At 40.6% G+C, this 23,279-nt stretch overlaps 3 protein-coding genes across 6 annotated transcripts in view; 1 reads left to right on the forward strand and 2 right to left on the reverse strand.

The window, feature by feature from the left end:
• Positions 1-1,856: 1,856 nt before the first annotated feature.
• On the reverse strand, positions 1,857-6,091 carry LOC117265514 (desmin). Its single transcript, XM_033640043.2, has 11 exons — positions 5,868-6,091; positions 5,498-5,657; positions 5,150-5,299; positions 4,587-4,706; positions 4,399-4,494; positions 4,170-4,304; positions 3,970-4,080; positions 3,770-3,880; positions 3,496-3,620; positions 2,417-3,397; positions 1,857-2,184 (listed from the first exon to the last, which is right to left on the reverse strand). Exons 1-11 carry the CDS (start codon positions 6,089-6,091, stop codon positions 2,088-2,090), a joined length of 2,310 nt encoding a protein of 769 aa, XP_033495934.2. The 3' UTR covers positions 1,857-2,087.
• A 4,409-nt stretch (positions 6,092-10,500) lies between these two features.
• On the reverse strand, positions 10,501-12,804 carry tstd3 (thiosulfate sulfurtransferase like domain containing 3). The gene is made up of 4 exons (XM_033640044.2): positions 12,520-12,804; positions 12,255-12,422; positions 11,529-11,688; positions 10,501-11,137 (listed from the first exon to the last, which is right to left on the reverse strand). Exons 1-4 carry the CDS (start codon positions 12,656-12,658, stop codon positions 11,080-11,082), a joined length of 525 nt encoding a protein of 174 aa, XP_033495935.1. The 5' UTR covers positions 12,659-12,804; the 3' UTR covers positions 10,501-11,079.
• A 658-nt stretch (positions 12,805-13,462) lies between these two features.
• The window catches only part of usp45 (ubiquitin specific peptidase 45), a 41,532-nt gene continuing 31,715 nt past the window's right edge, over positions 13,463-23,279 (forward strand). For all 4 annotated transcript variants that reach the window (XR_004502496.2, XM_033641731.2, XM_033641732.2 and 1 more), the window contains exons 1-5: positions 13,463-13,769; positions 14,966-15,076; positions 15,561-15,730; positions 16,797-16,897; positions 18,134-18,234. Coding sequence is in view for 3 of the 4 variants with exons in the window: in XM_033641731.2 (XP_033497622.1) it covers positions 14,974-15,076; positions 15,561-15,730; positions 16,797-16,897; positions 18,134-18,234 (475 nt within the window). In the remaining variant the exon portion in view is untranslated. The remainder of the gene's footprint in view (positions 13,770-14,965; positions 15,077-15,560; positions 15,731-16,796; positions 16,898-18,133; positions 18,235-23,279) is intronic.

Genomic DNA, 23,279 nt, shown 5'->3' on the forward strand with positions numbered 1-23,279 from the left:
GACACGTAACCTTGACTGCATTACATGTTTGAATGAGGCCAGATGTTTTAGCCGAAGTCATGGTTATTATCTGAACAAATATCGGACCATTTTATTGCTTTATTTCACTTTTCATGTCTTGTTTTATATAGTAAAAATATAGTTTTTAAACAGGTTTGTAGCGGACCTTTTTATAATAATAATAAAAATAAAAATGAATAAATGAAATAAAATAATAATAATGATAATTTGCCCCATTAAAATGTGTCGTTTGAAATATTTGTAGAGAATGCACAAGCAGATTTATGTATTAAATTTTATATGAACATTTATATGACCTTTTGCAAATTTACGTTTTATTTATTTATTTATTTATTTATTTATTATTTTAATGATACGACTGCACTCGTCTTTTCCAGTGCGTCAGTGTTTCCACTGTGGAGACGGAGCACCATGGAGAGCTCCGCATTACGCACACACGCACACATACAGACACACACACTGTCTCCCTTGTCTGTTAATTATATTGATAATAAATTCCATCCCATCATATTGATGAGGAGAGAATTTATCTTGAACTTCACCCTAAATGCAAGCTATAGGCTGATTTATATGTATATACATGGTTCGGGTTGGATGCACATTGATAATTCGCTGTAACAAACTGTATCCTAATGATATGACCGTCTCCTCATTATATCTCCGACTGACAGTTCTGGGTTCAAACTAATTGTCTCCTGCGTGTCCGGGTGGGATGAGCTTGTGGAAATGATGTCCGAGCGAAATATTTATTATTTCAACATGACGTCTGCGCATAATCATCGTAAATGATGTATTAAGCAATGATACAATACAGTAAAATGTTGATTGGAGGCGCATTGGCTCTGACAATGTTTACGGTAATTTCTTGCTTTTATTTCAGAGGCCCTATTGCTTGTTTATTATTATATTGTTACTTAAACCACAAGTCTGATTGTATAAAAATTGGATTTCTGCATTTTTTTCATACCTTAATCCTTCAAATATTTACCATTTCTCTTGAGTGAGAAATGTAATTGTTTTATTGCACATATTTCACACCAAGCTCTCAGAAAATTAGGATGTTAACCCAACCCACATTTGAAACAGTAAATATTAGGCATTTAACATTTAAATGTGTGCTTTTCTTACTTTCCTTAAATACTTTGATCTTTCCCATCTTCAAAAGCAAAATATATTAGGGTTCCACTAATGTAGAAGCATCCCACTGTGAAATAATATTAGGATGTTCTCCATTATAATAATAATAACAATAATAATAATGTCACAATAATGTTATTGCTGCCATAATAACACTGGTCCCATTTCCATCTTTTGTTGCACTTTCTCTCAGAGGATTGGTGTGTTGCATGTCTCGGCTCGAAGCCCCTGAGCAGGACACTGAGTGTGTTTGGCATCTGCTGCCCAGATCCAATCGCTCCCAATCAGCAGCAGGAGGAAAAGGTGTGGATGTGGATGGAATGAGGACAGGAAACGGCTGTGTGCCGTCACTCCGCTGCAGGACAGAATTTGACTGACAGATTCCTTAGCCCTCCAGAAAGTGTCAGGGCGACCGCCTTGACCCTCAGGTGACTGTCTTTCTCTGTGTTTTTGCTGCCCACTACTTCCTTTTCCCCTTTTTTCACTCTTTATCCTCTCAAGCCTTTGCTATCAAAATATGCAACATCTCTTTCAGTTGTGCAGAATTACCAGCATTTCATGAAAATAGTAGTGATAACATTCAGTGTCCTTGTAAGGCACTTCAAACACAAATGCTAAAAAAGACATCAAATCAAAACAAAGACAAGGTAATTGAATGCTGATAGCTTTATTTTGAGCAAGTAGAAAAGAAGGGGGGGGGGGTGTGTGAGGCACACAAAGGTTTAGAGACCATGTTGAGTGCTGCTAGTGAGGCATATTTAAAGCCTATGAGGTGAAGGTTTCACTCTGTGGCAAAGGGTCATTCATGGTCTTGTTGTCCAGGGCAAAGGGCGAAGGTCAATGCCCAGACATGGGCTCTGGTCAGTGCAAAGCTCAGAGGGGTGTGGTGGTTTAAGGGCGGGAGGAGGTCATTTGGGAATTTGTGCTGCTCATTCCTCGTCAGAGTCATCGGCTGCGCCGGAGATGGTGTAGGTTTGTTCCTGGTGGTCCATCTCCACCACATCATCGTCCTCATTTCTAACTGTTCTGTAGGGGAGGAAAGGACATGCAGAGGGCTAAGGTAACCAGAAGAAGCTCATTGGACCTCTGAACCCCAAAGCAGCTGTATGCTAGCCTTACGCCTAACCCTATCATAACGCAGGTTAAGATACCTTAAGTCATTCTTTGTTAATCAAAGGCATCATTTTATGAGCTTTAGTGCTGCAATAAAAATAATATGTTTGAGAGAAACAAAAAAGATACCTGATGGTACCTTTACCTAATGAGCACTGTCCTCCTCTCCGTCAGCTCCACAGCCTGCTCTGCATAGGGATCATTGTTGTCGTCATATCCATTGGATCCATATCCCATCCTGGTACTGGTAGTGCCACCCATTCCTCCACCAATCTTCCCCTTTCCACCAGTACCTGAAAGTGCAACATCTCCACCCACACCCTCAGTTCCTCCACTGCCTTCGATTCCACCGCCCATTCCAGCAAGACCCATTCCACGATCTTTACCTCCATCCCCATCTATACCTCCACCAATTCCACCACCCGTTCCTCCACCAACACCACCAATTTCTCCACTGAACCCTGTACCAGTGCCGCCTATGCCAGCTGAACTTGCAGCACCACTACCTACACCCATTCCAACACCATCCACGCCACTGTCACCCATGCCTCCGGCTCCAAATCCCAAAGTTCCACCAACACCCACACCTCCAGCACCACTGCCCACACCTCCAGCCCCAGCGCCCACTCCTCCAGCACCAGTGCCAACACCTCCAGCCCCAGTGCCCACTCCTCCAGCCCCAGCGCCCACACCACTCATTCCTCCAGCACCCACTCCTCCACCAGTACCCACACCCCCTGTGCCAGCTCCTACACCTACACCCCCAGCTCCAAATCTATGACTACTACCAATGTCTGCCCCACCTGTCCTACCAGCAGGACCCGTCTTGTCATCAGGACCTTCAGCACCCATTCTTCTACCCATTCCTCCAGCAAGATTGCCTGAACCTGTGCCCATGCCTCCTGCACCTGAGAACCCCCCCATTCCTACTCCACTCCCCATGCCTCCAACACCTCCACCACTACCTCCCATCATTCCGCCACCCATGCCACCAACACCACCAACCCCACCCATTCCTCCTCCACTGGAGCTCATCCCACCACCAATGGCGCTCATGCTACAGCTGGCAAGAGACAGGGTTTGCATCATGCCAGAGAGCCGCAGATCCTCTCCCTCAATTAGTTTTCTGTAACAAAAAACAAATATTCAAAATGACAATATTTTTTCTTTACATTAATTTACATATATTTCATGGCACTAATTCTTAAGTTATTCTTCCTTCACCTGTATGTTGTAATCTCAATCTCCAGAGCCATCTTGATATTCAGGAGCTCCTGGTACTCACGCAGGTGCAGCGCAATTTTTTCCTTAGTGGATTTTAGCTCAAGCTGCAGGGCCTCAATCCGGGCCTAGTAGGTTAACAGAGCCATTAAATTACTGTACGAATGAATTCATATGGTGGCTTTGTGCCTGAATGCATGAAAGTAAGCATATATGTTCACAACTGACTCTGGTGAGATCAGGTGTGCATCCTTTGACTACATTAGCTTGTCTTTACCTGCAGGTCTTCCAGTTCCTTCTTGTACCTCTCTTGTGCCTCTCGGATCTTGGCCTCAAGAGCTTCATTCCTGCTCCTCAAGGCATCCAACTCACGATCTTTGCTTTGGATCTGGAGATATTTTTATATTCGTCATTGTAGTCATTCAGTATCAGTAGTTAGTTAAGGCTCATTTATTCAGTATCACTTTTCATACTCACATCCTTTTTGGCGCCTGCTATTTCATCCCGAATGCCTCGAACCCTATCCACGTGCCTTGATGTCTTACTGGTCAGATCTTCAAACTTGTTTTTATACCATGAATCCATCTCCTAAAAATAAGTGATGAAATATTCACATTAATTTAACCTAAAACAAAGAGAACTTGACTTCAGACTGTGCTAATGTGTGATAATCTTACCTGGAGATTTTTGGCTGCAATGTCGTCATACTGGGCTTGGATTTGCTTCAAAGCAGCTGCCAGGTCAGGTAGGGTGAATGCACTCTGAGCTGAGACATGAGCTGCGTAGATTTGTTTCATGAGCTCATCAATTTCCTGAAAAAATAAGAAATATTTAGCAATAATGAAAATAAAAGGCAAACTAAATACATAAGCTTAATACATAATCTTATGTGATGATGTTATCCACCTGCTGATGGACCCGTTTCAGGAATTCAATTTCAACTTCCAGCTGCTCCAGCTTCTTCTCCAAAGCAATGCGCGAGGAGGTGGCTTTGTCAACATCCTGAAGAGCACACACCATGATTATCATTCGGGTTTGGGACTGTAAATTAATTTGATGATTAAGGAGATATTGGTTAATAAAAAGTAACCTACTGGACGGAAGGCTTCGATTTCTAACTCGGCTTTCTTCCTCAGCTCCACTGCCTCCTCATATTTGATTTTGATTGCCTCTAGTTGAGCAGCTGTAGAGTCCTTAGCCGCCAAGGAAATATCCTGAAAACCAAGAAGCCAGAAGTAATGTGGTCGTCTATTAGATTTGGAGGTGTGTGCAAGGGTGTGTGCAAAATGTAGATCAGCCACTTTTGAATTTTGCATTTTATATCTTCATTCCTCTGTGTGTGTGTGTGTGTGTGTCTACAATCAAGCCATCTCATCTGTGAATAAAACATAGCTGATGACAGCTGTACTCCATGACACCTTAACACGCTGAGGCACCTCTCCATTTGCCTGCCAGAAATAAGCCTGTTACCAGGTAAGGAACCTTGAAAACACCAAGTTGACGTCTTGTATCGTTGCTTGGATGGATCTTTCACAGCTCAGTGAGGTGTAAACCTTTGCCGGAAACTAGGAATTCAGTCTTTATGCTCTATTGAGTGTCTGAAATGTAAAAAGAAAAAAAAAAGCGACAATGTGCGGCTTGGAGAATTCTGTCTCACCCGCTGAACTCTCATCTGGTCAGCAATCTTTTTCAGCTCTCTCAGCTGTTCCTCATACAGGAGGCGCAGACCGGTTGGACTCTCAAAGCGGTTCTGGTAGGCCTGGATCTCTGCTTCCAACAGCTTGTTCTGCTGCTCAAGTGATCGAACCTGTCACCACAAGAAAACCTGTGATTTCAAGTGTGTCTAAACCAGACACCACAATATGTTTCCTGTCCTTGTGCTCACAGAGCTGAGAATAATATGGTTCCATTTTTCAACAAAAGGCATTTTTAGCCAGGCCTGAAAAGTATATTTATCAGCACTGACGGAAGAAATAAAATGTGGTTAGTTTGAAAGCAGTTTTACCTTGTTAATGTATACAGCCAGTCTGTCATTGAGGATGATCATCTCCTGTCTTTCAGTTGTGCGGGTGCTGAGGAATTGTTGGTTTTCAGCTGCAGCCACATCCAGATCTACAGCGGGTTCTCCATTTGGCCCAACACAGACCAAGGCTCCTACACCCACACTGAAAAGCCAACCGTGAGCCAAGGACATGAAATTTGAAGAAGCGTTAGATGGTACTTCATGAGAAAATGTAAACGTAATAAAAGTATTAAAAAAAGACTGGAAAATAACTGAAAACTGCACTTTGCACTTTCACAAACATTTTACGGCAAATAATAATCTCACTGTAAAGCCTTCTATAAACATTGGCACTGTAGGAGACAGAGCTTACCCTGCTCCAACCATGCGAGTCTTGCGTGCAGCCGAGGCAGTCCTTCGTCCCATTGACTCCACACGCATGGTGCCGGCCCCGGCTCTGCAGGGGTAGCCAGCAGAAGCATGACGGGCATCTCTCCTGGTGGGGGATGGACTGGACACCCTGACCTGGTAGGATGAGCTGCTGCTGTCCTCGAAGTGACGGCGGTAGGATGAGATCCTCTCAGGGCTGCGGCTCATGGTGGCGGCAACGACTGTGTTTCCTCTGGTTCTCTGAGGGGTGATGAAAAAAATACTCACGCAGGGCCTGTCTGTGGTTTACTGCACTCCAGGGCACCTTGTTTGCTCTCCCTGATTGTCAAGCCAGTCTCGGATTTTATACTTCCCAATGCCAGTCATACCCCAGCTCTGTCAAAGACAGCCCAGTTCATGAGCCAACACCTGTGGAATCTAGAACCTCTGCACCAACACCAACAGATATCTGTCAGCAGCTTGTGAGGAGCACAGCTTGGCTGGGATAGCAGCTGACGGCATCGCCCATTGGTCTTTCTGCAAAACACAGAATGTGATCATGTATTGGCCTCCCTTTGATTGAAACCACAATGAGTTTTGCCAGGATAATGGCACATCCACCACCCCAGTGTCCACTACAGCACTGGGCAGCAGACAGGCAAGCAGGCAGGGTCCAGCAGCAGCCAGTAGGTGCAGCACTGATGTGATCTGCTCTGATGGGACGAGGGACTTTAATTGAATGCTGAGCAGAAGCTGCAGGGTGACCTGATGAGGCAGCGGCTGCAGAGGAACAAAAAGCCCCAGCAAGATTTGACATAAATTAATACTTATTTGTCTGATGTGTTTTCAACATATTAAAACCACGGCAATCAGAAAAAAGAGAACATGAAATTACTGCCTGTGAGGGAAAATAAGCAGGCAGAAGAAAAGGACGGGGGGGGGGGGATAAGTCTGGAGTTTATGGTTGACATGGCACAGTGATATGACGGGAGAAAACAGTGCTCATGTCCGTTTAAGGCGATTTTTTATTGTCACCATCAGGGTCACTTGGTCAGGGGTCAGTCCATGCTGCACTGCCCTTAGAATTTACAGTAAACAATAACTACCAGCAACATTAACCCTCATAGAAAACCTAAAACATACTGCGACAACCACAGAATAACCAAAACATTATAACCTGTCCTTAACTAGATATTAGTTCAGCATATTTAAAACACAAGAATCCAGCTTATGAAATGCTTTTTAATTCATTTTCATTCATTTTTTTTAATTTATTGTTCTTGTGAAACTCTGTCTTGATAGATTAAGCAAGCATCTATTCATTTCCATTGACCTCAGATCTTACAGCAGCATGGGACTTTTGGGAAGAGGTGGAATCAATCAGTCATGGGAGCAATCTGTTTCCACCAACCAGCTCTTTTAATGTCACAACCAAATGACATTACTCATTATTTAGGTATTTTTATTACAGTATTTGTGAAGCCTCACTTCAAATGCCAACACAGCTCCACCTCCCGGGTTTAATTTTTGGGAGCGTATCTATGTTTCCAGGGTTCTATGTTTCCCGGGTTCTATGTTCCCCACTTACACAAAAAAGTTTCTATGTTTCCCGGGTTCTATGTTGCCCGCTAAACCAAGCGGGAAACCCAGAACCCTCTTGGTGTAAGCGGGGAACACAGAAGCTTTTTTGCAGGGTTAAGTGGGGAACATAGAACCCGGGAAACATAGAACCCTGGAAACATAGGGATGACCCCTAATTTTTCATTCAGCTAAAAATAGCTAAGGGGAACACAAGATGAAGACGGTATGGACATGCTTCCTTCCAAAGTTATTTATTGTATTTTCCTAATTTAAATGGACAGTTGACCCTAAAATCAAAAATACTATTGTTTCCCCCTCTTACCTGTAGTGCTTTTCATCAACCTTGATTGTTTTGGTGTGAGTATTTGTGTGTTGGAGATATCAGCAGTAGAGATGTCTGCTTTCTCTCGAATATAGTGGGTATAGAGGACACTCAGTTTGTGATGCTAAAAGTGCCACAAAAAAAAAACATAAAAAAAAAAGTAATCAGCAATGTCTCTTTCCAGAAATCATGGCCTGGTTACTCAAGATAATCCACAGATCTTGTTGTGAGCAGTTTCATGTATCTACCAATCTACACCCGCCTACTGTATCACAAAGCAGAAGGAAGCGTGCATCTACTGCTACTTCAGCTAGCACCCTTAGCTAGCTAAGATTACAGCTCTTCCGAGTACGCCATTAATGTTCACGTCATGCTGTCATGAGCCAAGCCTTTCGTCCATGTGCAGATGCACATTTCCTTCTGTGCAGTGATACAGTTGGTGGATCTCTAGGTAGAAAAAAATAGTTCGTACATGAAACTGGTCACAGCAAGATCTGTGGATTATCTTGAGCAACGGGGTCATGATTTCTGGAAAGACACATCGCTGATTAGTCTTTTTAATTGATTTTTTGGCACTTTTAGCAACACAGTCTGAGTGTCTACTATACCCACTATAGATACCCACTGTAGAAAGTAGATATCTCTACTGCCAATATCGCCAACACACTGCAACCCACACCAAAACAATAAAGGTTAATGAATAGCACTACAGGTAAGAGGAAAAAATGTAATTCTGACTTTAAATTAGGAAAATTAGGAAAATACAATAAATAACTTTGGAAGGAAGCATGTCCATACCTTCTCAATCTTATGTTTCCCTTACCTTTTTTTTTTCGCTGAATTTTATTTTATTTAGCCTATTTATTTTTTAAAAACGGGACAATATGTATTAATAAACAATTACTTAGTAAGTAAGAGTAAGACAAGCAAAACAACATACACAGAGACATAGTAGACCAAGAGTTGTGAGACCATAGGAATTTTTAGATATCAATTTATAAAGTGCCTGAGTGCTAGTTAAAGTGACGAGTGCTAAAGTGTAGAGTGCAAGAGTGCCAAGTGCTAAAGTGTCTGTCTGTTTAAGTACTTGTTATATTGCACATTGCTCAAAATTGCATCCAATAGTAAAATGCTAGAATGAATTGCACTAAATAGTAAAGTGCTAGATTGAATTGCACAATGCCCATAGCACACGATTGCAGGTGTGTGTCTAAATACTGCACAAAAGTAGCATACATAAGTCTATTATGTACGCACTACTGCATAAAACTGAAATAAATCTAAAGTTAGACAAGTTAAATTGCATTCTGTTCACAGTCTTTTTCACCTGTTGTTTAAAACAAAGTTGTGAATCAAGAATGGTTCCTAAATACTTAGATTCTTGTACGAAGTCGATCTTTTTACCTTGTACAAAAATATTAGGGTCACTGTCAATACTCATCTTTTTTGAAAAGTACATACTAACAGTTTTAGAGATGTTGAGGTGCAAATGTGAACTGTTGAGCCAGTGATGTACATTAGTCATGGCATCAGTCAGTTCAGCAGCTTGCCTTTTGTTGAGAAGAGAATAAAAAATTGAATTCTAATTAGACTTACTAGATCCGCCTATCATATCACTGCGCAGAAGGAAATGTGCATCTACACATGGACAAAAGTAAACATTAATGGTGTTCTCTTCGGCTGAGTTGTTACGTTAGCTAGCTAAGTGGTGCTAGCTGAGCTAGCATCTGCGCAGTGATACTGTTGGCGGGTGTAGATTGGTAGAAAGAAAATAGTTCCTACATGAAACTGCTCACATCAGGGTCTGTGGATTATCTTGAGTCTCCGGGTCATGATTTCTGGAAAGAGACATTGCTGCTGATGTTTTCAGATGTTTTTTCTTTTTGGCACTTTGACCTCCAAAAGCCGAGTGCCATCTAGTTCCACTATATTGTAGAGAAGGCAGACATCTCTATGGCTGGTATCTCCAACACTTGACAACTCACACCAAAACAATCTAGACTGATAATAGCTCTGAAGGTAAAAGGAAAAATATGTATTTTTGATTTGAGGGTTAACTGTCAAAACAGGCCAAATGATATGGTAGTATACTTTAGTTACATGCTTTAGACTCACGGACCTGCTCTATCAGTTAAATATAAATCTGGGGTGCACCATGCCTGCTTGGAGAATACTGTTTCATATAGCAGAAATAGCATTAACACTTCTGAGCCAGATTATTTACTCATGCATCTGGAAAGTCACTTAAAGGTCAGCTTCCTATTTAGTGACAATGATTCAACAAGCAGCTTCTTACTTTTCTGGGGCACTTAGATAATTTTGAAATCTTAACTAGTCACAGTAAAATCATTATTGTGTTCTGTTTGGACTTTCAGCTGGAGCTGTAAAAGGGAAAGTTAACAGGGAACAAAGTCCATGGCTGTGGTCGACATACTGTTAATAGAGGCATTCTTCTCAGTTGAAAACAAACACATTCATTATCATGGATGACGAAGGGACCTGTTAATGTTCCCTGGAGGGTGGGTGGCAAATTCAGTGGATATTAGACATGGTCCTTCAATACCGTAGATCATCTTAGTCCCAGGGGCTGTCACCTCAGTAAGCCACTCTATGACTATCTGTATCACAGATAATTCAAATCCATGTCTTCTTATGCTGTTTTTACTAGACCTGATGGACATGCTCCATAATTTATTCTAAATAAATAAATAAAAATTCCAAAATACAAACAAAATATCAATATTAATAAATTGTTTTTATTGAATGAAATTGGCAACAACTTCAGTTGCATCCATGAGCAACAAACTATTCAATATTTACAACACATTTACTTGAATTGTTGAATTGTCCATATTATGCAACAGCCGACTTCATCTTAACACACAATCATACACAGTTAAGTAGTCATTTGCATAGATAGTCTGGATGGAAACAAATACTTGAGCTCTATTAGAACTCTATTATTATTTGTGGTACGGTTTAGAATAGTCACTGGTTACATATTTGTCTCTGTAGAAGTTGTAAAGGGTTTATAAATAGTTCTATGCTGAAATAAATTTAACTTCAAGTAACACTGCAGTAGTTATTAAGTTTTTTAGCAGCAGATGTGATTGTTGATGTGTGCTGAGCCCTCTGGTTTCAGTCTTTGGGATTCACAGATGAGGAAAACAATTTCAATTACTGGCTCTTAAAACAAAAGAAAAAATGAACTGTTTTAAAACCCTTTACAAGACTCCCTGTTACACAATCTCAGTTGCCAGTCTGATCTCAGCTAAGAGCTTTTAATATTGTCTTCTGTTTCATCATCCCTGGATCAGTTCTGTTGTTCATTTTTCAGCCAGTCTTGCCATCCACCTGGGTAATGCTGAACGCTGAAATGGAGCAATAAAGGAGGCAAGTGAATGCAATGTTGCATAAACAGAGGTGTGTCAAAAATTAAACTGCCACTGTGTATGACTTTACTAGTAAAAACATGCGCAGTATTTAATGGTTTCACTATTAGACTCTCTAGCATTACGCAACAACAGGTCAATGACCTCAGGTTGGTTAAACTTAATGCTGTCTCATAATGAAATATAACAGTCAGATATAACATTAAGCCATAAAAAAATGTACTTGTACTCTAGCCTTTTCCCAGACTTATTGAGAAGTGTTAGAAATATCTAACATGTACTTTACATGCACTACAATAGTTCAGTAATCTGTGAGCATTAATGATGAGGTGAGAAGCAATGATTTTGACAGATAGGAAACACATCTCACTCTTTGTATCCCAGCGAGGTGGCTGTGTCTAGTGCCGTCTTGCTCCTGATCCCTGCCAGGCAGGTGAACACAACATTATCTGTGTGTTGGGGCATTTTACCACCATACTTTTCATTGAACTCTTCCGGTGCCAGCTGGAGGGCAGTGTTCACCTGTCCCACTGCAAAGTCAAAGAAGCACAGACAGGTCAAGTATGACCAGCAGTACTTGAAAGATGTGCTGTTACATAAAACAAAACTGGTTGTAAGCAGTGTCAAAGGACTTCACCTAGATACACAGGACTATCTAAGGAATGTTTAACCACAAGCAAAGTTAGGAGGAGTGTCCTCCTACATCAGTTTAGTTTTAAGATGTCTGCTGGTGTCATCCATGTTGAAATCTATTAAAGTTTGCTGGGACTGTAATCTTTAAACAAATTTTCAAATGCAAATTTGAAGCAAATAAGTGTGCCACAATAAAAGAAGGCCTGCGATTATAAACAGAGACACAGTAAACCAAGCAACTACAACAGACCCCTTAGGGTTATCTGATCATGTATACAGCATGCTTTGAGTGACAGCCACATGGTTTAGGACTTTCCCAGATTTGTCCATGACCCGCAGAAAACCTTAACTAGTTACAAAGGTACTACATTAGTAGTCTTGTGATCTTACAAGTAGCTATGACGTGACATCTCTGCTAACTTAACGCTAAGATTCAGTGTATTATAGGAAGAACAACACTTACAGGGGACGTTAATTGACCCGGGAATGACGCCGTACTCCCTGAGCTCCCAGGGCTCTCTGACATCTATGACTATTGCTTTCCGCCCAGCCAGGAGCTGCTTCATCTGGTCATAGCTCACATCTGTGCTCGGTGGCGCTGAACTGAACCTGCGGAGCAGCGGCCCTGAAGCTGAAAGCAAAACACACAACATGCCACACATATGAACAGTTTTTCAAAACATGATAGTGAGTCAACCAGCTGACATTCACACGGACAGAAAGCTCACTTTTACAAGCGTGGCGGGTGTTGACAAGGCTGGACACAGAGCTTCGTCCTCCCTGGACGGAAACTCTAGACAGGACGGTATTGTTCCATAACAGTCGCGGAAGAACTCCTGCAAACCCCCAACACCGTCTGAGAGCCATATATGACACCCTATTATACTCTCTACGCTAACACTTCCTCAACACAAACCCCAAATTACAAATGACGCAACACTAATAGGTGCAGAAACTATTGGAATTCTCAATGCCAGTGCTCGCGCTTACCGAACAATGATCTGCGCGTGCGCAGAAATACGGATCACCAAAGGGACAAAAATACTTTCTCCTTTCCCATCTCATAAAGAGCAAACGTAAGTCATTCACCTGATCTTTCAAAGGTCAACTTATTGTGAACACAAATACGCGCTATGTGCCATAAGTAGCCAAAACCCGAAAATACTAATGAATATGACAGACATAATGCATGTATGTATGTAAATATATTGCATTTATAGTCTTGCGAAAAACGGAAAATTGACAGTCAAACGTCTGTCCTCATCTGACCCGCTATGCCCTGTGGTTCCATGTTGCATTCAAAGGCATCGTGCTACATCAGCTTTCCTGACCACTAAAGATGTATTGATAACATCAGCTGGTATGATCTCGACACATCTGTTTGTAGAACAAAGGTATCATAAACCGCACCATCAAAATTACTGCTGAAAATGAAATAATAATTTGAATTTCAGCATCCACGAAACAGAAATACAATAAAAACATCACATAGACACCTCGATATTTTCACAATCATTTCAAGTTTTTCATTTCTGTAAATAAAACAAGACAATAATCCGATCTCTGTAACTTGATACCGTGAAGCGTTAGAAAAACTCCTGAATGCCTCAGAACCTGTGGCGTTTTGAGATTTCCCATTGTTCGTGAATGCAGCATAAGGCCAAACCGAGCTGCCGTAGTGCGTCACATGTTGACTAGGGTTGCTAGCTGATGCTACCGAAAGCTTGAAAAAAATTACAAAGTCTAAGGCAAAGACGAAGAATTATAGAGACAACTGGACTGTTGTTGTCGGTGCGTTGTACTTTGCTTCGCAATGCCGTAACAGAGCAGTGTGTTGTTGGATAAAACACATCTGTTAATGTTTTATTTATTCTGACAGTCTGATGTAGCTAGCTTGTTTGCTGGCCAGGAAGAGTTGACATCTCACTGTTGGCTTCAGGATAGCTAACACAGTCAACATAGGAGCTAAAATAAAGAGGTGAGTTCATACGGCTATTCGCCAATTCTAATAGTGCAAACGTTATCCATTCATTGTTTGAGGTTCTCTGATAAACGACATGTAGGCCTCTTATTCTCACCTAAATTGGACGGTCTTTGCTAGTCGAGACTTCTCAACCGTGTTATTGCACATTCCTGAGTAGTTAACGTTACTCCTATTATAGTATCATATTTTATTTGTTTGGCTGTATCTATTGTCAGTGAAATATTATGCAGTCCGCAAGTATATGACAGTTACACACTTTCTGTTGTTTAGGCTCATCACTCCTGAATGGGTTATGATGCTTAAGTGGGATCCCATGTAAATGGGTTGAACAGTGGAGAAACGATTTCAATTGTAACCCCTCAGTGGAGCTGGATAGTGATCTTAAACCTATGAGCTACCACGGAATATAAGGTCCAAACAGTGGAATATTCTTGACAGGCAAAATTGTTCACCTGACCTTAATCCAATTGAGCAGTGTTTCACCAGCTAAAGACTACACTGAGGGTGTAAAGCCCCCAAGCACAAGCAAGAAGATGATCCTGGCAGCAGTACAGGACAAATATAATCAGGGAAAATATCAAGATTCTGCTGATGTCTGTAGGATGCCAACTGGTTTGGAAATTAGTACCTGCCAAATGCTGGTAAAATATGATAGATTTGTTTCACTTACCAGCCAAAAAAACTTTGGTAATCTATTGATTGGCAGGTAGATTTTGAAATCCACCCGCCACACTGGCAGGTCGACAAAAGCTTCAATTTCCAACCCTGGATGTAAGCCTAAGACAGCCATTGGTTGCATAAGATTTGCAAGTAGATTTGAAAAGAAGAATACTGTATTTAAATATAAGGTAATTTGACCAGCAAATTTGGGTGTCTTAAAAGTGAAATGTGGAAAAAGAGCTACAGTCCTTAGTTCATCTAGTGTGAGTGTAAATGTGCTCAAAATAATGTTTAAAGATGAATCATAGTGACTCATTCATTTTAGATCCACTGCACCAGAGTACAAAGGCAATGATTTATGTTACTGCACAAATACTTACGGATTGCTTTGTACCTGGTTTTCAAAGCATTGTGTGCTACAATACAGAAAATAATCATGAGAGTTATAGACTAGTGTAAGCTTATGCTATGTTGAAGTAGTTTCATTTTATATAGTAATTCCAGTGTTTGTCCTCCATCTGCCCATCCAGAGCTCCAGATGCGGCTAAAGGACCCCTTCTCTTTAAAAGCCGCAGATATGACTAAGCGGACTAATAAACCGAGGAAACCTCGAGATGAGGAGTCGTCAGATGAAGTCAGTGGTAAGTCACTGGAGCAGTGCAGGGCACCAGACTGTTAAAGTTCGGGTTGTAAGTTTTGTTTTAGCAGAGTCCAGTCTATAGTGAATGAGATTAAGTCTTTACTAATTGAGTGACCTCTTATTAATAATAATAAAAATAACACAATATGATTTGTATTGGAAATACAGAATTGTTTTTAACTGTACGGATACAGATTTTGTAATTTCTTATATATTTTGTAAATAATATTATAGATAAAATTTGACCCACTAGATCAGGGCACTATGCTGCATACTAATGAATCCACATCACACGAGTGGAATATCCTTAATGGGGAATTTATCTTACAATGGATATCTTTTCTGTGGGGATGTCCCACCTTATGTAATTTACATCTGTTGCTGTGCACACTATCTCTCTTTCAAATCATAGTGGCTCAGAATAAGTCCTGAAAAGGGATCCGAAGGTAAATTTCTCATCAAAGCATGTTTTGTTTTTTATTTAGGGTTGACTTGCCAGCATGTGAGTAAAGCAGTGGACTTGAGCTCAGTGAAGAAATCAGTGCTCTCCAGCGTGTGGTTGGTGTGCTCTGATTGCCTGAAAGAGAGGACCATGATTGATGGAGAGCCAGCAGCATCGTATGACATCCTGGTGTGCTTAAAGTGTGGCTTCCAAGTAAGAATTGTTTAGTTGTTTTTTCAGTGTTAAACAGTGCAAACGAAACACATAGCACACACTAGAACTGAGCAATAACTGGATATTACTAATACATCTAGAGTATTCTTTTTGAACATGGAAATTCCCATACACAAAGAGACATATTATTATTAGTAACCTAGAGTGACAATGTCATCAATGTTGTGTTCATTTGGATTTTTTTTTTTTGTGTATTTACTTGGTCATTTATGTACTTTTATGTTTATGTAAAATGATTAAGTACAGTTCAATCAGTAATGAAAACATTCAATGTAAATAACAAGCACCCCATTGCAATGAATTGTTGATTAGTGAATTATTGCACCAAAAATTCACAAAGGGGCAAGCACATATGTTGTCCTTTATGTTACTGAAGGTCATGGTTATCTTTACTGCTATATTGTAGGCAACTGGCCTTGCTTGAGTTTCTTGAAGACATTTCACCTCTCATCCAAGAAGCCTTTTCAGTTTTGACTGGTGTGGAGCCGCAGGCACACCCACACAGAGTTTAGAGCCTGCGTCTCTACAACAGTCAGTTAGAACTGAAAAAGCCTCTTGGATGAGAGGTGAAGCATTTTCAAGAAGCTCAAGCAACTCCAGTTCCCACTATATAGCACCTAAGATTATGTTGTCTTCTATTTCTTTGATTTGAATAATTAAACCTAAATTGTCTACACTGAAATCATGACAGATAGATCTTGATGTACTTTTTTCCAACAACACATAAATAATGGTTACTGTAAAACGCTGACAGTTTAAATGAATAATTGACACACCATTATTGTTCTCATTGGAGAACAAATACCTTTGTAATTCCATTTAAGAGAGAAAAGGATAAATATGTACATTTTCAGTGTATTGCCTTTTGCTAAAAGGCTTCACAGATATGAAGTATTATTTTCTACCCTTGTAACTTCAGCTGTAGCACATGTAAATTTGGCTTAATTAAGGCGGAAATGAGTCATGATCTTTAATCATGGCCATTTGCACTGTGAATGTATGTGTTGCTTGATTACAAAACATTTTTAAATGAATCATCTTACAGGGCTGTAACCAGTCAGGGATCCAGCACGCTGTCAAGCACCACCAAGCTTTCCACCCAGAGTCTCACTGCATCACCATCAGCTTGAGCACATGGAAGGCCTGGTGAGAAACTTCAAACTGCATTCATTGTTAACTGTAATGAAAAGCCAAGACTGCACACACTGCCAGTGTGTGACACTTATAAAGATGCTGCCAGTGTGTGGGTTTACCTAGAAAACAAAAGGTATTGGCGTCTTGATGCATGTCATACACCAGCTAGTTTGTTTGTGTTTTGCAAACATTGGTGAACTTGTGGTGTGACTAAATACAACGTAATGTGTCCATGAAGATTGTGACACTCCTGTAATGTGTCAAGTGTTGCCTCAGCCATATCTTTTAACCATGTTCATTATTTTTCCTTTTCAAATTGGGCAAACCTAGCATATAGTAAGTCTAAGTATAACAGGAAAAGGGAAAGTTTACCGAGGTTTTGCCAAGTACCAAGCTTGCTTAACCGTTATTGATGCATAGAGCTAAAAGCAGGTTGACAGTTTTTCACACACACTTTCACGACACATCCATTTTCTCACCCAATGAAAAACACATTAATAATTGTTAATATTGCAGTGCAAAAACAGAACTCTGATGGACAGACAACACAGAGCAGCACAACTTAACAGCAGCACCGTGTAAAACCCAGTCAAACCAGTTGCAGCTGGGTTTTGGATGCACATCCATTCGTGCTATTTGAGAAGCGGTACTATGAGCAGCCAGAAAGGATGAAGAAAGACTTGCATTACAGCAGTAATTTATTGTACATCTTGTAATAAATGACTCTCAGCCAACACTGACATCACCAGAGAGATCTTAGTGTGATAAAAAATTTTTTTTTTCCATAATCAGTTTGCTGAGAAGCACAATGGATTTCTGCTGAAAAAGTTTCATATAATAGTATAGTATATGTACACATTTGTGATTTCATTGCACATTACTGCATGGGGACAGTATGCTCAAATGATAGTGTAGCACAATGAAAATGTCTTAAAAGTCATTAACTAAATCAGTAAGTGTTTTCCTTCAGACATTACTGACACCAAGATGGAACTGTGACACTAGACCACGGGATGATTGTAACTTTTTTGTGGCCATGAGCCAGCAGGCCATGGTTAATGCTGAGCCCTGATTTCACTCTGTTATTATATTTGATTGTGTGTGTGTAAATGGTTTTTCTACTTCAACCAAGTAATTCTGTTCTCAAATAATAGTTCAATTCAACAATAATTTCTTGAGGGGTTTTTAGATTGCACAGTAACTTAAAGCTTTTCTGTGTGTGTCTGTGAACCTGTCTCATTGTAACAGGTGTTTTGAATGTAACGAGGAGCTCTCCACTCACTGCAACAAGAAGGCTTTGGCTCAGACCCTGGACTTTTTACAAAAGCACTCTGTCAAGGCAACATCAGGTGAGGTGTTCGGCAACCTCATGGAGGTCTGTCCCCTGACTGAAGAAAAAAAGGTTTTGTAACATACGCACATCTTCACTGCAGTTTCAGCACGACTAAAGTCAATTCAGTTGGATTTCCTTTAGTTTTGCAGCCTTGTCTGTTAAAGAAGAAAATTATTGTCCTTGAACACAGACAACCTGTATTGTTTTCAGAATTGTACATAATTCTGTGTATTTGCACTTGTGAACCTCAAACAAGGTTTCACAAGCTTAATGTCTTAGTATCCGCAGCCCTGTGCATCAGAAGCTAAATAAAATAACAATAACACTATAACACCAAATACCTGACTGGCTGTCTTAGGCTGAACAAAGTGACCTGTAATACAAATGAACTGACTTACCTGGTCACATATATTAGGTTCTGATGTCTTACTGTCGGAGATTCACTTAGTTATCAGGAAATGACTGCAGTACACCTACTCCCCCTGGTGGCAGTGGTTATCTGAACCCCTGGATTGAACCTGTCATCCTCAGCTTAGAGAGAGCAAACATGTGCATTATTAGGCAATATTGCAGTGTTGCATATTTCATATGGCTGCGACTACTTCTCCTTTGATTTACCACGCTGTTGAGGGCTTGCGGAGCCTTTTTCATGCCTTCTTATGGTCATGAAATTAAAATGTATCTTTGTCACTGTAGGGCAGTGTAACTGTCATATATGTACATAGCATCTTACTTAACTTTGATGGTTTTTCTTGTAAAATCATGAAAAAAATCAAGTTTGAAGAGAATTTGAGTTGTGTTATGTTCATACTGATATCTGACAGCCTGGCTGCCTACTTATGACTTACTCAGTCTTATGTCCTCTCACCTCGCTCAGGCCACCTGAGCCCTCCTTGCCCAGTCAGTCAACCATATTAATATAACCCCCCCCCCTTGCTCCTTTCCATACTTTCACACTCATACACCTTCTGTTCCTACCTCTCCTACTTTGTGCTGGCATGCTGAGAGGCCTCTTAACAGGCTGTGGGTGATCAGGGTGATGGGCATCACCACTTTCGGTCTCACTGGCCACCTCGGCTTAGCCCAGTGGCCAGAGGCCAGCCGCCCAGGCCCAGTCAGGCTGGTCCCTCATCAGTCTCTCAGCCACAGCTTCAGAGTCACAGGATTGACGCCGTCGTAATCCCCCACCCTCACCCCCACCCTGCACATCTCATGACTGCACACATTAGCGGAATTAGGCGCTTGAGCGATGCTTCCCGGCTGGGTTCCCTGAAGAACAAGAGCAGCTGCGTGCGGTTCAGCCACTGCTCTGTCGTTCTTTGTCTTTCCATCGCTATCTGTTTCTGCCCCTTGCTTCCTCTGTTGAGCCGCTGTATGTCTCACCACCTCTGGGCCTGTGTGCTGCACTAGTGGGAGCCAGGGTCCTCAACAAGTCAGAGCAACTGGATCCCAACAGCTGGAGCGCAGTAATTCTCAGTGGAAACACACACACACACACACACACAGAAATACACATACGCGGAATGTTGAAATTAATGTTGAACTCATGCAAATACACTGTTTTATTTAGATCTGTATTATAGTTTTGTTGGCCACTGCAAATGATTTTAGTTTTGAATTCTCACATTGTATTCTTTGCAACAGAAAGCACAAACTCTCCCTGGAACAAAATCTGAATAACTTTTATTCGCCAAGTACATTACATACCTGAGGAATTTGCAGATTCTTTGAGTAAAATGTGTTTGTAGAGAGGGCCTATAGTTTGTGTTACGGGCCCACACCCAGGCATGCAGAGTTTTAAGGAAAAACAGGACCTCACAACAAATTAACAAAAGCATTTAAATGAGATACTCTGTAGAGCTGATTTACAAATATACATATATATTTCCAGTTTTTGATTTCGATCTCCATCTCCTTCACTTTTATCAAACATATTCCTTCCCCATTACTCTTCATTTCGATTCCACCTCGGTCTTTTTCAGTGATGCAGTTTCTTCACAGTATATATAGTTTTTGAAGACAAACTAATACATACCAGATGAAGCAGATATGCAAAGGGGGCTGTGGATGAACAATGTGTGTGTGTTTTATATGCCTGTGTATTTGTGGAGATGCCCTTTAGTGGACATGGTACCGACCAGGGGTTTACGCTGGTGGGAAACGATCTACTGAGCTGGACAGTCGCTACCTACAGCTCTCCCCTTTGCCTCTTTAAATTACCTGTCACCTTTCCTGCCACCCAATTGTTCCACACCGGTCGGCCAACTGGGTATTGAAGCGGGCAGCCATTGTTGCAGCAAAATAGGCGGTTGTTGGCTGTTGAGGAGCTTGTGAAATTGCATTTCAGTATGAAGGCCATGTTTTCAGAAGAAGCTGCTGTTGTACTGTTTTTCCTATAGACCCCAAACACAAAAGAGCCCCAGCAAGGATTTTTTTTTCAGAATCTATAATAATTTTGTACAACAACAGCTCAGGGTAGAAAGAAAGTCGATTAACTGTGCTCTCTCACCATCAAGGCCTTCAGCTCAAGTACCAGAGTCCCAGTAAAAAGCAAATTGACCTCAGGGAGCTAGACTCCAGCTTGTAACACAGCTGGGGAGTCTTTGTGGCGCAAATTAAAATGTTGGTTCTGAATAGGCATCAGAGCTTGTTTCTCATTGAAATCTGTCAGTTCTGTCTTGTTTTATGGCAGTCATCGTTATCAATGGCTATATTACTATGTCATTTTATTACAGTACTGTCTATTTTAATTTTTTATTTTAATTTCAAAACTTAAAGAATTTGTCGTGAAATTCTTTAGCTTGATGCTGGTATGCTGTTCTGTTTTAAAAGTTAATTCTCTGTGTCTTCAGTGCATTTAGACATGGTTTTAGAAACATAATAAATTAAATTTCATTGCGGTGAAGGCTATATCTATATTCAACAGAGGGTCTGAACCATCTTTCCAAAAAAAATAGTGGCATAAAGATATTAAGCAATAATGCTAAATGTGTGTGTAGTAAAGCCAGGCCATTTAGCGAAAAATATCTATTGGCAAAAACAATAGATGATACCCATAACTATGTTTTCAACGGTTTATAATCACCTGAAAATAAGCATCGTTGTGTTTTTAGAATGAGCAATTTTTATATATGGAGTCGGTCCTTTTCCATGTAGTCCACCATGCTGTGTCAACAGTAGCCCAGAATGGACACACTTAACACTGGCTCTAGACAGGACCTTTCAGACTGGAAGACTGGAGAGGTTCCAGTACTGCGACCTCACTGCTAAATGCCACTAAATCACACACACTGGATCTTTAAAAAAATCTCTATGTAAATATTAATACATTTTCCCCCAAATAGTTTTGTAAAGGTATTAGCCCTTTTTTAATAAAAAAAAATTTTTTTTTTAATGAGATCAGACCTGTACCACTATTTTTTCGTGAAATAGGCACATTCTTACCTGATATTTTTACGTCCACGCTCCACTGAGCACAACGCAGAACTGTATAAAATCAGGTCCTGCACAGCTGCTGTGGTTTTCAGCTTCCTCTCAGACTTGTAGAATTGTTCTTTTCCATCATTCCCAAAACACAGTGACAGACTGCTACTGACAACAATGAAGGACACAGTCAAACTGCAAAAATTTGGCAAGTATGTTATCCCCTGTCTCTCAGCTACACGTTCACCTCCACACACCACTAATACACAAGAACCCCAACGCAAATGTTGCATCACCTGGCATGTCATTGAAAAAAAAATAAATATCAAGGTTTCAATTGATTTTTTTTGTCATTTCACCATTTGCAACTATATTCATTTGACTAAACCAGGAAAACATCAAACTTTGTAGTCACAACTAGAGCTGGGCAGTATATCAATATTATATTGATATCATGATATGAGACTAAATATTGTCTTTTGGAAAATCATAATATCTTACGTGTTGTCTCTTCCTGGTTTTAAAGGCTGAATCACAGTAAAGTGATGTAATTTTCTAATATTAGCACACTGTTTTAGCTCCTCTATTATTTGCCTTGTAGTCATTATATCCACATTACTGAAGATTATTTATCAAAAATCTCTTTGTGTAAGTATTTTGTAAAAGTACCAATAGTCAACCCTACAATATCGCCGCAATATCGATATCAAGGTATCTGGTCAAAAATGTCATGATATTTGTTTTACTTTCCATATTGCCCAGCGCTACTCACACCAGTTTATAGTAATGCCAGTGTTGGTCATACTTACTTTAAAGATCTTATCCTCAGCAGTACATCTAGACATCAAAATAAATAAACAATCAAATGAGTATTGTTGTTTTGGCCGAAATTGTTGTGAAAATTTCAGATTTTAAGCCAAAGGTGTCATTTGTATTTTTAAAGCCTAGTGTGCTGAATGTAGTGCCGTCATGGCAGGAACATTATCATATGTTTATGTGAGGTTATATTTTCATTCTGTTTTTGTGCAGTGGCTGATTGACTCTTTGGAGAGACACAACATCTCCATTTTAAAACTTGCTTCCAACAGAAAGTCATTTAAGAGACAGTTATGTGTACAGTTTGTCAGTTTTCGGAGATTGATAAAATATCTCCATTAACTTGTCCTCCTCTAAAAGACCGTTGTGAAAGCCTGAAGTAGACAATATATTGTTTTAGGATTACTGCACCTTCATTCACCTGGTTTTCTGCCCCTGGTTGTTGATTTTAGAAATAGTAGTCTTTAGTTTACTGTCAGTTTAGCTCAGCCGAGTCAGTAGCCAGCAAGATGCTTGTCCCCTGGTGGTGCTTTCATGGAGGTAATCAAGGGTGATCCTGTCTTTATTCCCACCACCGCACATGAAAGTAGGCCAGATAGTGCGTAGGAAAAGCTGTGTATGTGTGTGTGTTTGTGTGTGTCTGTAAGTAACACGGCACTGGGTTCTCTTGGCCTCAGATGGCAAGGAAACAGGCTTTTCGTGCCCTGCAGTCACAACAAATTAGTGAATTAATAAGACATTTGGTGTTGCCTGGCCTTCCTCTTGACTGCCTGCTTTGCATGAGAGAGCTGGCCTTGAACCTCCACACTGCTTCAGTTGTGA

The sequence above is a fragment of the Epinephelus lanceolatus genome, chromosome 10, assembly GCF_041903045.1.
Source record: "Epinephelus lanceolatus isolate andai-2023 chromosome 10, ASM4190304v1, whole genome shotgun sequence".
NCBI lineage: Eukaryota > Metazoa > Chordata > Actinopteri > Perciformes > Serranidae > Epinephelus > Epinephelus lanceolatus.